This window comes from Leuresthes tenuis, unplaced genomic scaffold (genome assembly GCF_036924035.1).
Source record: "Leuresthes tenuis unplaced genomic scaffold, fLeuTen1.0.hap1 SCAF_5, whole genome shotgun sequence".
NCBI lineage: Eukaryota > Metazoa > Chordata > Actinopteri > Atheriniformes > Atherinopsidae > Leuresthes > Leuresthes tenuis.
In genome coordinates, this window is record NW_027325359.1 from 36,668,863 (window position 1) to 36,684,817 (window position 15,955).

Consider the following 15,955-nt stretch of genomic DNA (forward strand, 5'->3'; position numbering starts at 1 on the left):
GCATGCTAACTGAGGCCTGTAGAGTCTGAGATGTAGCTCTGGGCTTTTTCACCTTGGGGTGACCTTTAACCTTTAGCATGCTAACTGAGGCCTGTAGAGTCTGAGATGTAGCTCTGGGCTTTTTCACCTTGGGGTGACCTTTAACCTTTATCATGCTAACTGAGGCCTGTGGAGTCTGAGATGTAGCTCTGGGCGTTTTCACCTTGGGGTGACCTTTAACCTTTAGCATGCTAACTGAGGCCTGTAGAGTCTGAGATGTAGCTCTGGGCTTCTTCACCTTGGGGTGACCTTTAACCTTTAACATGCTAACTGAGGCCTGTAGAGTCTGAGATGTAGCTCTGGGCTTTTTCACCTTGGGGTGACCTTTAACCTTTAACATGCTAACTGAGGCCTGTAGAGTCTGAGATGTAGCTCTGGGCTTCTTCACCTTGGGGTGACCTTTAACCTTTAACATGCTAACTGAGGCCTGTAGAGTCTGAGATGTAGCTCTGGGCTTTTTCACCTTGGGGTGACCTTTAACCTTTAGCATGCTAACTGAGGCCTGTGGAGTCTGAGATGTAGCTCTGGGCGTTTTCACCTTGGGGTGACCTTTAACCTTTAGCATGCTAACTGAGGCCTGTAGAGTCTGAGATGTAGCTCTGGGCTTTTTCACCTTGGGGTGACCTTTAACCTTTAGCATGCTAACTGAGGCCTGTAGAGTCTGAGATGTAGCTCTGGGCTTTTTCACCTTGGGGTGACCTTTAACCTTTAGCATGCTAACTGAGGCCTGTAGAGTCTGAGATGTAGCTCTGGGCTTTTTCACCTTGGGGTGACCTTTAACCTTTATCATGCTAACTGAGGCCTGTGGAGTCTGAGATGTAGCTCTGGGCGTTTTCACCTTGGGGTGACCTTTAACCTTTAGCATGCTAACTGAGGCCTGTAGAGTCTGAGATGTAGCTCTGGGCTTCTTCACCTTGGGGTGACCTTTAACCTTTAACATGCTAACTGAGGCCTGTAGAGTCTGAGATGTAGCTCTGGGCTTTTTCACCTTGGGGTGACCTTTAACCTTTAACATGCTAACTGAGGCCTGTAGAGTCTGAGATGTAGCTCTGGGCTTCTTCACCTTGGGGTGACCTTTAACCTTTAACATGCTAACTGAGGCCTGTAGAGTCTGAGATGTAGCTCTGGGCTTTTTCACCTTGGGGTGACCTTTAACCTTTAGCATGCTAACTGAGGCCTGTGGAGTCTGAGATGTAGCTCTGGGCGTTTTCACCTTGGGGTGACCTTTAACCTTTAGCATGCTAACTGAGGCCTGTAGAGTCTGAGATGTAGCTCTGGGCTTTTTCACCTTGGGGTGACCTTTAACCTTTAGCATGCTAACTGAGGCCTGTAGAGTCTGAGATGTAGCTCTGGGCTTTTTCACCTTGGGGTGACCTTTAACCTTTAGCATGCTAACTGAGGCCTGTGGAGTCTGAGATGTAGCTCTGGGCTTTTTCACCTTGGGGTGACCTTTAACCTTTAACATGCTAACTGAGGCCTGTAGAGTCTGAGATGTAGCTCTGGGCTTCTTCACCTTGGGGTGACCTTTAACCTTTAACATGCTAACTGAGGCCTGTAGAGTCTGAGATGTAGCTCTGGGCTTCTTCACCTTGGGGTGAACTTGCTGGGACGTCCACTCCTGGGAAGATTGACAGCTGTCCTGAATGTTTTCCACTTGTGAATAATCTTTCTCTCTGTAGAATGATGGACTCCAGATAGTCTGGAAATGGCCTTATAACCCTTCCCAGACTGATGGGAGCAGCAGCTGCTTCTCTGAGATCATTGCTGGTGTCTTTCCTCCTTGGCATCGTGTTAAACTGACAGAACTTCTGCTTTTATAGAGCTGCTCACACTGACTGATGATCAGTTAATCAGAGCATTGATCTGGCTGCTTCTTACCCTCTTAGTTCCTGAGGAAGCAGTGAGGGTTCACTTAGTTTCACACACAATGCTTTTGCATAAGCCTTTGTTCAATAAATAATGACACAGTTTAATGTCTTATTGGTCTTATTACCTGATCTTAAGACCTGGTAAAGAAAAGATGTGATGATTAGTTCCTGCAGTGAGGGTTCACTTAGTTTCTGTGTTTTGTCTCAGTTTTTGTTTCATAAATAATAAGTGTGATGTGTTGTTGTTCAGCTGAATATTTCATAACCTTCATGTGTAGAAATGTCACATTTAGAGCTCAAGACTTTTGATTAAAACCCACTGAAGTCTTTATTCTTTATGGTTAAATGTTTTGTTTGAGCACTGAAAACAAAAATGATCCATTTCAGATCTAGCTAGGAAGCTAACAGCTGCTGTGCTGTTCTTAGCATCAGGAGGAGATAAGCTAACAGATGTTAGCTAGGAAGCTAACAGCTGCTGTTCTGTTCTTAGCATCAGGAAGAGAGAAGCTAACAGATGTTAGCTAGGAAGCTAACAGCTGCTGTTCTGTTCTTAGCATCAGGAGGAGAGAAGCTAACAGATGTTAGCACAGCTGGATGTTAGCTAGGAAGCTAACAGCTGCTGTTCTGTTCTTAGCATCAGGAGGAGAGAAGCTAACAGATGTTAGCACAGCTGGATGTTAGGTAGGAAGCTAACAGCTGCTGTTCTGTTCTTAGCATCAGGAGGAGAGAAGCTAACACATGTTAGCACAGCTGGATGTTAGCTAGGAAGTTAACTGTTCTGTTCTTAGCATCAGGAGGAGAGAAGCTAACACATGTTAGCACAGCTGAATATTTCATAACCATGTGTAGAAACGCTTTACTGAAAACAACAAAATGTCACATTTAGAGCTTAAGACTTTTGATTAAAACCCACTGAAGTCTTTATTCTTTATGGTTAAATGTTTTTTTTATCACTGAAAACAAAAACGATCCATTTCAGATCCCATCCCATCGAAAAGAAGAGGAAATCTTTGCTGTTTTTGCCTCAGAAAGGACCACAGAAAGCAGGTTTTTCTCTCAGAGCTGTGGCTGACATGCTTTATTGCAGGTCAAACAGAAATGATGAAACCAAACAGCTGTTACATGAATATCATACAGTGATAATAATCTCATCCTGACTGCTATAGAAGGTCGTTAATCATACAGGCTTGACTGCTTTGGCAGAATGTGGCTTCAGCTCGTGTTTAAAGTTTCAACACTGATGCGTCTACAGAGCTATTTACAGTCAACGCACGTCACAACGAAAGCTTCCTGCTGCAGCCGCTGTAACAGACCGGAGGAGCGTCTAAAACTCGCTTTGATCAGAAGCAAAGGGCTGAAATCTCATAAATACCTAAACTTACCTTAAATATTCAAACACTTATTTCTCTGGAGTAAACAAATACATCCAAAAGGTCACTAGAAGCTTTACAGAAGACACACTTTTTGCTGTGGCTCTATCCGATATGGAAGCTGCGGCCGCTGTTCGCCTCTCTGTGGCCCGAGAATAAAAACTAGTTTGATTTTGTTTTAGTGTCCAGAGACTTTTCTGTCCTTCAGTCAGGCTGCAGAACAGGGTTCGTCTTCAGGAGACCCAGCGGGACCCGGGGGGCGGAGCCTCGTCTCTGATCAGTTAAAGCAGACGGAAAGAACAACACGGGGACAAACATTGATCCATTTTATCCGCCTCCTGCACCACCTACACTCACACTACCTGATGGGCTAAGAACAGGCAGATAAACGGACATGTTGGGGGGGGCAGGAGCACATGAACACGACTCAGGACGGACAGGGCGCCGCTCAGACCGCCGTCTCCTGGTCCTCTCTCTGGATCATCTGGTAATGCTGGCGGCTCTCCAGGTAGTCGGCCAGCTCCTGGTCGTTGGCCTTCTCGGCGCGCTGCTTGGGCGTGTCGCCCTGAAAGACAAACAGAATGTGGTCAGGCTCGCTCAACCGGACGGGCGGGAACACGCCGACCTACCGGCAGATACCTGACAGCAAACATCCTGCAGCGAAGGAGCCTTAGGCTCTAGTCTGCTGAGAAAAACACTCACATCAGCCGCTAACTTTGGTGAAAAAATACTCAGAAACTGTCTGAGAACAGACCGTAAAACAGGAAATAAGAGGCTTTGTTAGGATTTCAGCTGCATTAAAACACAGTTCAGCGGGAGAGAAGCTAACAGATGTTAGCAAGGAAGCTAACAGCTGCTGTGCTGTTCTTAGCATCGGGAGGAGAGAAGCTAACAGCTGCTGTGCTGTTCTTAGCATCGGGAGGAGAGAAGCTAACAGATGTTAGTACAGCTGGATGTTAGCTAGGAAGCTAACAGCTGCTGTGCTGTTCTTAGCATCAGGAAGAGAGAAGCTAACAGATGTTAGCACAGCTACATGTTAGCTAGGAAGCTAACAGCTGCTGTGCTCTTATCAGCATCAGCAGGAGAGAAGCTAACAGATGTTAGCACAGCTGCATGTTAGCTAGGAAGCTAACAGCTGCTGTGCTGTTCTTAGCATCAGGAGGAGAGAAGCTAGGAGGGATGTTTGGAGAGAAATATGTTTTTTTTTCATCACCCAGCAGTATCTGAGGCTGAAAGCTGGTTCATAATCTGCATTTTTCTCTTTTAAATAGCAGCATTTCTTCGCTGCAGCCTGCTTTGTTTGTTGTTCTTTGATGTTTAGCATCTCTTTGCAGCCCGGCTCATCGGACTGACTGTGGAACAGTTTTCTGGACGCCTCCTGGACAGAGTTGTGTTATTTTATGAGTCCAAACAGAAAACCAGCCGACTACTCCTCAGATTTTATGAGCAGCCGCTTCCTGCAGCCCGTTCTCAGGCGCCGTGACGGCCCGCCACCAGCCCGGTCCGTGCCGCCGCACTTTAAATGGATCTCCAGCAGCATCTGACCCACTTGTATAAAGTGATTAATGTTGTGTGTCAGTGAGAAACGAAGCGCCGCAGGATCCCCCGGCTTCGCTCCGACACACACAAAGGCCGCAGCGCAGCGTCGTCATGGTGAAGCCAGTGGTGACAGGAAGCAGCCCATAATCTCAGTTCTTCTTCTTCTGCTCCCCACAAAGAGGAGAGTTCATGTGTTATTTAGAGTCCAGAGTTGGTGAGAAGCCGAGAATCTGCAGGGTTTCAGGCCAGCTGAGAGGGTTCCTGCTTATTTCTCACACCATCTATCATCCATCCTTCTATCATCCCTCCATCCATCTATCATCCCTCCTTCTATCATCCATCCATCCATCATCCATCCTTCCATCATCCATCCCTCCTATCATCTATCCATCCATAAATTCCCTCCCTCCATCCTTCTATCATCTATACCTCCTTCCTTCCATCCTTCCCTCCATCCTATCATCTATCCCTTCTTCCTTCCTTCCTTACTTCCATCCATCTATTCTATCCATCTATCTATCATCCATATATCCTTCCTTCTATCCCTCCATCCCTCCATATATTCCCTCCATCCATCCATCCCTCCTTCTATAATCTATCCCTCCATATATTCCCTCCCTCCCTCCCTCCATCCCTCCATCCTTCCATCCATCTATCATCCATTCCCTCCCTCCTTCCTTCCTTCCCTCCATCCCTCCCTCCTTCCTTCCTTCCCTCCCTCCTTCCATCCATATATTCCCTCCCTCCCTCCTTCCCTCCCTCCTTCCATCCATTCCCTCCCTCCTTCCTTCCTTCCTTCCCTCCATCCTTCCCTCCCTCCCTCCTTCCTTCCTTCCCTCCCTCCTTCCATCCATATATTCCCTCCCTCCCTCCTTCCCTCCCTCCTTCCATCCATTCCCTCCCTCCCTCCTATCATCCCTCCATCCATATATTCCCTCCCTCCTTCCTTCCTTCCCTCCCTCCTTCCATCCATTCCCTCCCTCCTTCCTTCCTTCCTTCCCTCCATCCCTCCCTCCCTCCTTCCTTCCCTCCCTCCCTCCTTCCTTCCTTCCCTCCCTCCTTCCATCCATTCCCTCCCTCCCTCCTATCATCCCTCCATCCATATATTCCCTCCCTCCCTCCTTCCCTCCTTCCTTCCTTCCTTCCCTCCATCCCTCCCTCCCTCCTTCCTTCCTTCCTTCCTTCCCTCCCTCCTTCCATCCATATATTCCCTCCCTCCCTCCTTCCCTCCTTCCTTCCTTCCTTCCCTCCATCCCTCCCTCCCTCCTTCCTTCCTTCCCTCCCTCCTTCCATCCATTCCCTCCCTCCTTCCTTCCTTCCTTCCCTCCATCCCTCCCTCCCTCCTTCCTTCCCTCCCTCCCTCCTTCCCTCCTTCCTTCCTTCCTTCCCTCCATCCCTCCCTCCCTCCTTCCTTCCCTCCCTCCTTCCCTCCCTCCTTCCCTCCCTCCCTCCCTCCTTCCTTCCCTCCCTCCCTCCTTCCTTCCATCCTTCCCTCCCTCCTTCCATCCATATATTCCCTCCCTCCCTCCTTCCCTCCCTCCTTCCATCCATTCCCTCCCTCCTTCCTTCCTTCCCTCCCTCCCTCCTTCCTTCCATCCTTCCCTCCCTCCTATCATCCCTCCATCCATATATTCCCTCCCTCCCTCCTTCCCTCCCTCCTTCCATCCATTCCCTCCCTCCTTCCTTCCTTCCCTCCATCCCTCCCTCCCTCCTTCCTTCCTCCCTCCCTCCTTCCTTCCCTCCATCCTTCCCTCCCTCCTATCATCCCTCCCTCCATATATTCCCTCCCTCCTTCCTTCCTTCATCCATCTCTCCCTCCCTCCCTTGGAATAACCTTTAAAAACCAGATTTTCCTTTTCTTTATGTATATTGTAATAGTTTGCGTAATGTTCCTTTAAATCTTTCAGGAGGCAGCCTTTCAACCGAAGGTCATTTCTTACAAACAAACCCGATTAAACTGAGTTAAAGTCGTTAAAGCTGTGATAAAGACTGAAATGATCCTGATTTAATCACAGCTCCTCCTCAGCTGACTGAACCCAGCTGTTCAGAAACATCTGCTGACTGCAGGTGAGTTTTACCTGCAGGTCCGTCTTCATCAGCGACGCCCCCCGCCTCCACCAGGAAGTGACAGATGCTCCTCTGGCAGCAGGTGGCGGCTTTATGGAGCGCCGTGTCACCTCTGGAATCAGAAACCAGCGAAGAAGAATGGTCTGTGACGTGTTTTTTTTAACTAAAACAAACTTTAACTGCGATTAAAAACAGGAGAAAGTGGACTCACGTCTGTTTCTCTGCGACGTCCAGGTGAGATGTGGGCACTGCGAGTAACGAGACAAACAAACCGTGTTAAAAGCTCAGATCCCTTTGTTTTGGGCTCAGTTCTTTGGCCAAGTCCACTCCTGCTGGTTGACCTCTTATTCTCAGAGAAACCGGAGCAACGAAGAGACTTTTCAACAGAATCAGCTCAGAGTTCAACCTCACGTCATGCTGCATTCACTGAACCTCAGACATCTGAACACCTTACTTTTTTACCTCATAAAATTCACTTAAACACACGAGTTGAGAAGGTTTTACAGATTTATGACTGAATCACATCACATGCAGCATCAAAACTAAACCCTGAAGTCCAGAGTTTCTGTGACTCGAGATGAGACTGGAGCAGAACCAGCTGCCTGTGGTCCAGAGGAGGGAGGTGGAAGGATCTGAGAATAAAACTTTGGTGTGTGGTAGTCTGAGCTCTCTTTGTCATATAGTGATAAAGAGCTTCAGGGTTCATTGACTCCTGATGAGGGAGGAGAGGATCACAGCGCTTCCTAAAACCAGCTGCTGGGAACAGATTGTCCGGTTTTAGCTTCGTCAGTTAGGCGCTCACCTCTCAGCTAACACTGGAGTTAAAACTGATGAGTTAAACTGACGGAGCTAAGACTGAGGAGTTAAAACTGATGAGTTAAACTGAGGGGAGTTAAAACTGACGGAGCTAAGACTGAGGAGTTAAACTGAGGAGTTAAACTGACGGAGCTAAAACTGAGGAGTTAAACTGACGGAGCTAAGACTCAGGAGTTAAACTGAGGGAGTTAAAACTGAGGAGTTAAACTGACGGAGCTAAGACTGAGGAGTTAAACTGACGGAGCTAAAACTGAGGAGTTAAACTGACGGAGCTAAGACTCAGGAGTTAAAACTGAGGGGAGTTAAAACTGACGGAGCTAAAACTGAGGAGTTAAACTGACGGAGCTAAAACTGAGGAGTTAAACTGACGGAGCTAAGACTCAGGAGTTAAACTGAGGGAGTTAAAACTGAGGGGAGTTAAAACTGACGGAGCTAAAACTGAGGAGTTAAACTGACGGAGCTAAAACTGAGGAGTTAAACTGACGGAGTTAAAACTGACGGAGCTAAAACTGACGGAGCTAAAACTGAGGAGTTAAACTGACGGAGCTAAGACTCAGGAGTTAAACTGACGGAGTTAAAACTGAGGGGAGTTAAAACTGACGGAGCTAAAACTGAGGAGTTAAACTGACGGAGCTAAAACTAAGGAGTTAAACTGACGGAGCTAAGACTCAGGAGTTAAACTGAGGGAGTTAAAACTGACGGAGCTAAAACTAAGGAGTTAAACTGACGGAGCTAAGACTCAGGAGTTAAACTGACAGAGCTAAGACTCAGGAGTTAAACTGAGGGAGTTAAAACTGAGGGGAGTTAAAACTGACGGAGCTAAAACTAAGGAGTTAAACTGACGGAGCTAAGACTCAGGAGTTAAACTGAGGGAGTTAAAACTGAGGGGAGTTAAAACTGACGGAGCTAAAACTGAGGAGTTAAACTGACGGAGCTAAAACTGAGGAGTTAAACTGTCGGAGTTAAAACTGACGGAGCTAAAACTGACGGAGCTAAAATGACGAGTTAAACTGACGGAGCTAAAACTGACGGAGCTAAAATGACGAGTTAAAACTGATGAGTTAAACTAACGGAGCTAAAATTGAGGAGTTAAACTGTCGGAGCTAAAACTGACGGAGCTAAAACTGACGGAGCTAAAATGACGAGTTAAACTGACGGAGCTAAAACTGACGGAGCTAAAATGACGAGTTAAAACTGATGAGTTAAACTAACGGAGCTAAAATTGAGGAGTTAAACTGTCGGAGCTAAAACTGACGGAGCTAAAACTGAGGAGTTAAACTGACGGAGCTAAAACTGACGGAGCTAAGACTGATGAGTTAAACTGATGGAGCTAAAACGGAGCAGTTAAACTGACAGAGCTAAAACTGACGGAGCTAAAATGACGAGTTAAACTGACGGAGTTAAGACTGGGAACAGATTGTCCATATAGTGATAAAGAGCTTCAGGGTTCATTGACTCCTGATGATGGAGGAGAGGATCACAGCGCTTCCTAAAACCAGCTGCTGGGAACAGATTGTCCAGATGTGGCTGAAAATAAGCTGAAAATGGCAGAATGTCTCCTTTAAGGTGTTCAGGTTCATACAGAGATTTGGACTCTTTGGACTCACCGTTTTCAATGAGGTACTTAACGATGTCTTTGCTGCCAGCCTCGACGGCGCGATGCAGCAGAGTGCAGCCGTCTTCATCCTGCAGCAGGATGTCCACGCCCTGCTGGTGGAGCTCCATCAGCTGCAAAACAACGCAGGACAACACAGACAACCTGAGTTTTCAGAGATCCACTGGTCTGTCAGTCAGAGGTGGAGAAAATGCTCACATCCTTAGTTAAAGTTAAGGTGCGTATAATCAGGATCATTTATGGTGAGGCATCAGCTCAACTCCACCAGTCTGAGGTCTCAGGAAACTGGAAATAAACCACTAATAAAGGGTTTGAGAGGTGAGCGCCTAACTGATGGAGCTAAAACTGACGAAGCTAAAACTGACAGAACCAAAACTGAAGAGCTAAAACTGAAGAGCTAAAACTGAAGAGTTAAAAATGACGGAGTTAAAACTGAGAGGCTAAAACAGAGGAGCTAAAACTGACGGAGTTAATACTGAAGAGCTAAAACTGATGGATCTAAAACTGATGAGTAAAAACTGAAGAGCTAAAACTGATGGAGCTAAAACTGATGAGTTAAAACTGAAGAGCTAAAACTGAAGAGCTAAAACTGATGGAGCTAAAACTGACGGAGTTAAAACTGACGGAGTTAAAACTGACGGAGTTAAAACAGAGAGGCTAAAACAGAGGAGCTAAAACTGAGGGAGCTTAAACTGACGGAGTTAATACTGAAGAGCTAAAACTGAAGAGCTAAAACTGAAGAGCTAAAACTGATGGAGCTAAAACGGATGGAGCTAAAACTGAAGAGCTAAAACTGACGGAGCTAAAACTGAAGAGCTAAAACTGAAGAGCTAAAACTGATGGAGCTAAAACTGATGGAGCTAAAACTGAAGAGCTAAAACTAACGGAGCTCAAACTGAAGAGTTAAAACTGAGGAGCTAAAACTGAGAAGTTCAAACTGACGAAGTTAAAACTGAGGAGTTAAACTGACGGAGCTAAAACTGACAGAGTTAAAACTGACGGAGCTCAAACTGAAGAGTTAAAACTGAGGAGCTAAAACTGACGGAGCTCAAACTGAAGAGTTAAAACTGAGGAGCTAATACTGAAGAGCTAAAACTGACTGAGCTAAAACTGAAGAGCTAAAACTGAAGAGCTAAAACTAACGGAGCTAAAACTGACGGAGCTAAAACTGACGGAGCTAAGACTGAGGAGCTATTAACACTGATTGAAAGCAAAAAGAAGCACAGCCACATGCAACTACGGGAAAAGCCTGAAACACATTTAGGTGGCACACGAAACGTACTTAATAGTGGAACAAATGACTTATTCTTGTTGGTTTATGATACAGAAACTAAAGAAGACGATAAGAACAGTTAAATAATAAACTCTTATAGAGTGGGTGGGACTAAATAAAGGTGCAGGGTCGGAACTAAAGGAGCTATGACATGGGGGCCCTGGCCCCTCCACACCTGACACTTTATTTGCTTTCTTTGCGTAAAGAAGCAGGTTTTCATGTCTGAAAAAGGTGTGATGAAGACTCACCCTGCTGAGGTTCTCATTCTTAATGCAGCTGAGGAGCTCTGCATCTTCTGCATCTGAGGAGGAGCAAACAAAGGGAATGATGAACATCCCTGTAATTCATTTCAAACAACAGCTGTACAGTTTGGAAAAGCGATTCTGTGCTGGAGCCGGGAGGGAAAACGCTGTTTTATCATGTTAAAAGTCAGCTTTCAGCACCCTCTGCTGGACAAACGCTATAATGACCCAACGGTTCAGACACAGGAGAAGTGTTTACCTCTTTCAGGGTCCTGTGAGGTAGCAGTGGAAGCTCTGTTAGGGAGGGAGGAAACAAGAGAAAGAGTAAGAACAGAGCTCAGGACAATATTGGGCTGTTTTCATCAAGGCTTCCAACAATTCTTCTTTCCATAAGTCCTGATCAGACCTAATTTCTTTATATATTTTAAATAAAAACAGGAAGCAGCTGCAGAGATTCACTGAAACATGATAAAACCTGAACATAAACCCAGAATCTGAGGCAGAAACAGAGTTTTTTTATCAGTTCTCAGCAGCTTTAAAGTGAATATCTGGTCAAAACATGCTGTACCGCCCGGCTGCCACAGGGTGGCGCCATATCCTCAAACCTGAGGGAAGAGTTCTCATCTTCACTGGAAATAAAATGAAATGCCATTCAAGCCAATTCTGAATAAATACTTTAAATAAATGCAAAAGGTTTTTATGAGAATGTAACATGAAATAAATTATATAAAACAGAGAAAAAAAGTCCTAATTCTTTACATATTTCCATAAAAACAGGAACCAGCTGCAGAGATTCACTGAAACATGATCAAACATGAACATAAACCCAGAATCTGAGGCAGAAACAGAGTTTTTTATCAGTTCTCAGCAGCTTTAAAGTGAATCTCTGGTCTGAGCTCCTTTATTCTCCAACACAGCCTGAACCCTCTGAGACAAGCTTTCTGTCATTTCTTTAAGGAGTCTTCAGGAATAGTTCTCCAGGCTTCTTGAAGGACATCCCAAAGCTCTTCTTTGGATGTGGGCTGCCTTTTGTTCCGTTCTCTGTCAGATGATCCCACACTGCTTCAATAATGTTGAGGTCCGGGCTCTGGGGAGGATTCATCCCTCCATAAGACCTGTTGCCACTGATTTTCAGTCCACTTCTTGTGTCATTTGGCACAGCTCAGCCTTTTCTCCCTGTTTCCCTTCCTTAAGAACGGCTTCTTGACAGCCACCCTTCCATGGAGACCATTTCTGATGAGGCTTGGGCCAACAGTAGATGGATCAGCTGAAGGTCCAGATGCATCTCTCAGGTCCTGTCAGGTCACAGCTGGATTTTTTCCTCTTTCTTAAGGACATCACTTTCAGATCCTGTTCATCTGCTGGAGATAGTTTTTTAGGCCTGACACTTCTTCTTTTGTCCTCCACTTGTCCAGTTTCCTCAAATGTTTTAAGGACACACTGCACACCATGCTGAGATATGCCAAGTTTTCAGCTAATAGCTCTTTGGGAATCACCTTGTTGCTGCAGAAATCCTATTTTCTGTCTGTCAAACTGTGTTTTCTTTGCTGTTTTTCATAGATGCAGCTAAAGAAATGGGAACAAATGATGTGTCTTTGTGACAAAGTGCCTAAAGATCCAGTTTAAAATGGCTTCTTTGCTAAGTTGTCTGTTCTGTGTCGACACAACACTGGTTCATCCCTTGAGTTAGGAGCCTTTTTTCTGCCTGAATGCTTCATAGCTCAGAGTTCAGTGGCTGAAGAAAGAAAAAACACTGAAAATTCTCAGGAACAAGGACTGAAGATGAGGGAAAAAGCAGAAAATCTCCAAAGAAACTCTGAAAGAGCTTCAGAAAGCTGCAGAACTGTTGATCAGGACACTTTAAAGGTTTCAGAAAGCTGCAGAACTATTGATCAGGACACTTTAAAGGTTACAGAAAGCTGCAGAACTGTTGATCAGGACACTTTAAAGGTTTCAGAAAGCTGCAGAACTATTGATCAGGACACTTTAAAGGTTTCAGGAAGCTGCAGAACTATTGATCAGGACACTTTAAAGGTTTCAGGAAGCTGCAGAACTATTGATCAGGACACTTTAAAGGTTTCAGGAAGCTGCAGAACTATTGATCAGGACACTTTAAAGGTTTCAGAAAGCTGCAGAACTATTGATCAGGACACTTTAAAGGTCTCAGAAAGCTGCAGAACTGTTGATCAGGACACTTTAAAGGTTACAGAAAGCTGCAGAACTGTTGATCAGGACACTTTAAAGGTTACAGAAAGCTGCAGAACTGTTGATCAGGACACTTTAAAGGTTACTGAAAGCTGCAGAACTGTTGATCAGGACACTTTAAAGGTTTCAGAAAGCTGCAGAACTGTTGATCAGGACACTTTAAAGGTTTCAGAAAGCTGCAGAACTATTGATCAGGACACTTTAAAGGTTTCAGAAAGCTGCAGAACTGTTGATCAGGACACTTTAAAGGTTTCAGAAAGCTGCAGAACTGTTGATCAGGACACTTTAAAGGTTACAGAAAGCTGCAGAACTATTGATCAGGACACTTTAAAGGTTTCAGAAAGCTGCAGAACTGTTGATCAGGACACTTTAAAGGTTACAGAAAGCTGCAGAACTATTGATCAGGACACTTTAAAGGTTTCAGAAAGCTGCAGAACTGTTGATCAGGACACTTTAAAGGTTACAGAAAGCTGCAGAACTATTGATCAGGACACTTTAAAGGTTTCAGAAAGCTGCAGAACTGTTGATCAGGACACTTTAAAGGTTTCAGAAAGCTGCAGAACTATTGATCAGGACACTTTAAAGGTTTCAGAAAGCTGCAGAACTGTTGATCAGGACACTTTAAAGGTTACAGAAAGCTGCAGAACTATTGATCAGGACACTTTAAAGGTTTCAGAAAGCTGCAGAACTATTGATCAGGACACTTTAAAGGTTACAGAAAGCTGCAGAACTGTTGATCAGGACACTTTAAAGGTTTCAGAAAGCTGCAGAACTATTGATCAGGACACTTTAAAGGTTTCAGAAAGCTGTAGAACTATTGATCAGGACACTTTAAAGGTTTCAGAAAGCTGCAGAACTATTGATCAGGACACTTTAAAGGCTTCAGAAAGCTGCAGAACTATTGATCAGGACACTTTAAAGGTTACAGAAAGCTGCAGAACTATTGATCAGGACACTTTAAAGGTTACAGAAAGCTGCAGAACTGTTGATCAGGACACTTTAAAGGTTTCAGAAAGCTGCAGAACTGTTGATCAGGACACTTTAAAGGTTTCAGAAAGCTGCAGAACTATTGATCAGGACACTTTAAAGGTTTCAGAAAGCTGCAGAACTGTTGATCAGGACACTTTAAAGGTTTCAGAAAGCTGCAGAACTATTGATCAGGACACTTTAAAGGTTTCAGAAAGCTGCAGAACTGTTGATCAGGACACTTTAAAGGTTTCAGAAAGCTGCAGAACTATTGATCAGGACACTTTAAAGGTTACAGAAAGCTGCAGAACTGTTGATCAGGACACTTTAAAGGTTTCAGAAAGCTGCAGAACTGTTGATCAGGACACTTTAAAGGTTTCAGAAAGCTGCAGAACTATTGATCAGGACACTTTAAAGGTTTCAGAAAGCTGCAGAACTGTTGATCAGGACACTTTAAAGGTTTCAGAAAGCTGCAGAACTATTGATCAGGACACTTTAAAGGTTTCAGAAAGCTGCAGAACTGTTGATCAGGACACTTTAAAGGTTTCAGAAAGCTGCAGAACTATTGATCAGGACACTTTAAAGGTTACAGAAAGCTGCAGAACTGTTGATCAGGACACTTTAAAGGTTTCAGAAAGCTGCAGAACTGTTGATCAGGACACTTTAAAGGTTTCAGAAAGCTGCAGAACTATTGATCAGGACACTTTAAAGGTTTCAGAAAGCTGCAGAACTATTGATCAGGACACTTTAAAGGTTTCAGGAAGCTGCAGAACTATTGATCAGGACACTTTAAAGGTTTCAGGAAGCTGCAGAACTATTGATCAGGACACTTTAAAGGTTTCAGAAAGCTGCAGAACTATTGATCAGGACACTTTAAAGGTCTCAGAAAGCTGCAGAACTGTTGATCAGGACACTTTAAAGGTTACAGAAAGCTGCAGAACTGTTGATCAGGACACTTTAAAGGTTACAGAAAGCTGCAGAACTGTTGATCAGGACACTTTAAAGGTTACTGAAAGCTGCAGAACTGTTGATCAGGACACTTTAAAGGTTTCAGAAAGCTGCAGAACTGTTGATCAGGACACTTTAAAGGTTTCAGAAAGCTGCAGAACTATTGATCAGGACACTTTAAAGGTTTCAGAAAGCTGCAGAACTGTTGATCAGGACACTTTAAAGGTTTCAGAAAGCTGCAGAACTGTTGATCAGGACACTTTAAAGGTTACAGAAAGCTGCAGAACTATTGATCAGGACACTTTAAAGGTTTCAGAAAGCTGCAGAACTGTTGATCAGGACACTTTAAAGGTTACAGAAAGCTGCAGAACTATTGATCAGGACACTTTAAAGGTTTCAGAAAGCTGCAGAACTGTTGATCAGGACACTTTAAAGGTTACAGAAAGCTGCAGAACTATTGATCAGGACACTTTAAAGGTTTCAGAAAGCTGCAGAACTGTTGATCAGGACACTTTAAAGGTTTCAGAAAGCTGCAGAACTATTGATCAGGACACTTTAAAGGTTTCAGAAAGCTGCAGAACTGTTGATCAGGACACTTTAAAGGTTACAGAAAGCTGCAGAACTATTGATCAGGACACTTTAAAGGTTTCAGAAAGCTGCAGAACTATTGATCAGGACACTTTAAAGGTTACAGAAAGCTGCAGAACTGTTGATCAGGACACTTTAAAGGTTTCAGAAAGCTGCAGAACTATTGATCAGGACACTTTAAAGGTTTCAGAAAGCTGTAGAACTATTGATCAGGACACTTTAAAGGTTTCAGAAAGCTGCAGAACTGTTGATCAGGACACTTTAAAGGTTTCAGAAAGCTGCAGAACTATTGATCAGGACACTTTAAAGGTTTCAGAAAGCTGCAGAACTATTGATCAGGACACTTTAAAGGTTTCAGAAAGCTGCAGAACTATTGATCAGGACACTTTAAAGGCTTCAGAAAGCTGCAGAACTATTGA

General features: G+C 44.5%; 1 protein-coding gene across 1 annotated transcript in view; it reads right to left on the reverse strand.

The window, feature by feature from the left end:
* Positions 1–3,628: 3,628 nt before the first annotated feature.
* Positions 3,629–15,955, reverse strand: part of LOC140307774 (diacylglycerol kinase zeta-like) — a 43,995-nt gene continuing 31,668 nt past the window's right edge. Inside the window, 7 exon segments of the mRNA XM_072386775.1 lie at positions 3,629–3,842; positions 6,895–6,924; positions 6,926–6,995; positions 7,095–7,131; positions 9,307–9,427; positions 10,836–10,888; positions 11,089–11,123. Of these exon segments, the coding sequence (XP_072242876.1) occupies positions 3,726–3,842; positions 6,895–6,924; positions 6,926–6,995; positions 7,095–7,131; positions 9,307–9,427; positions 10,836–10,888; positions 11,089–11,123 (463 nt within the window). The 3' untranslated portion in view covers positions 3,629–3,725.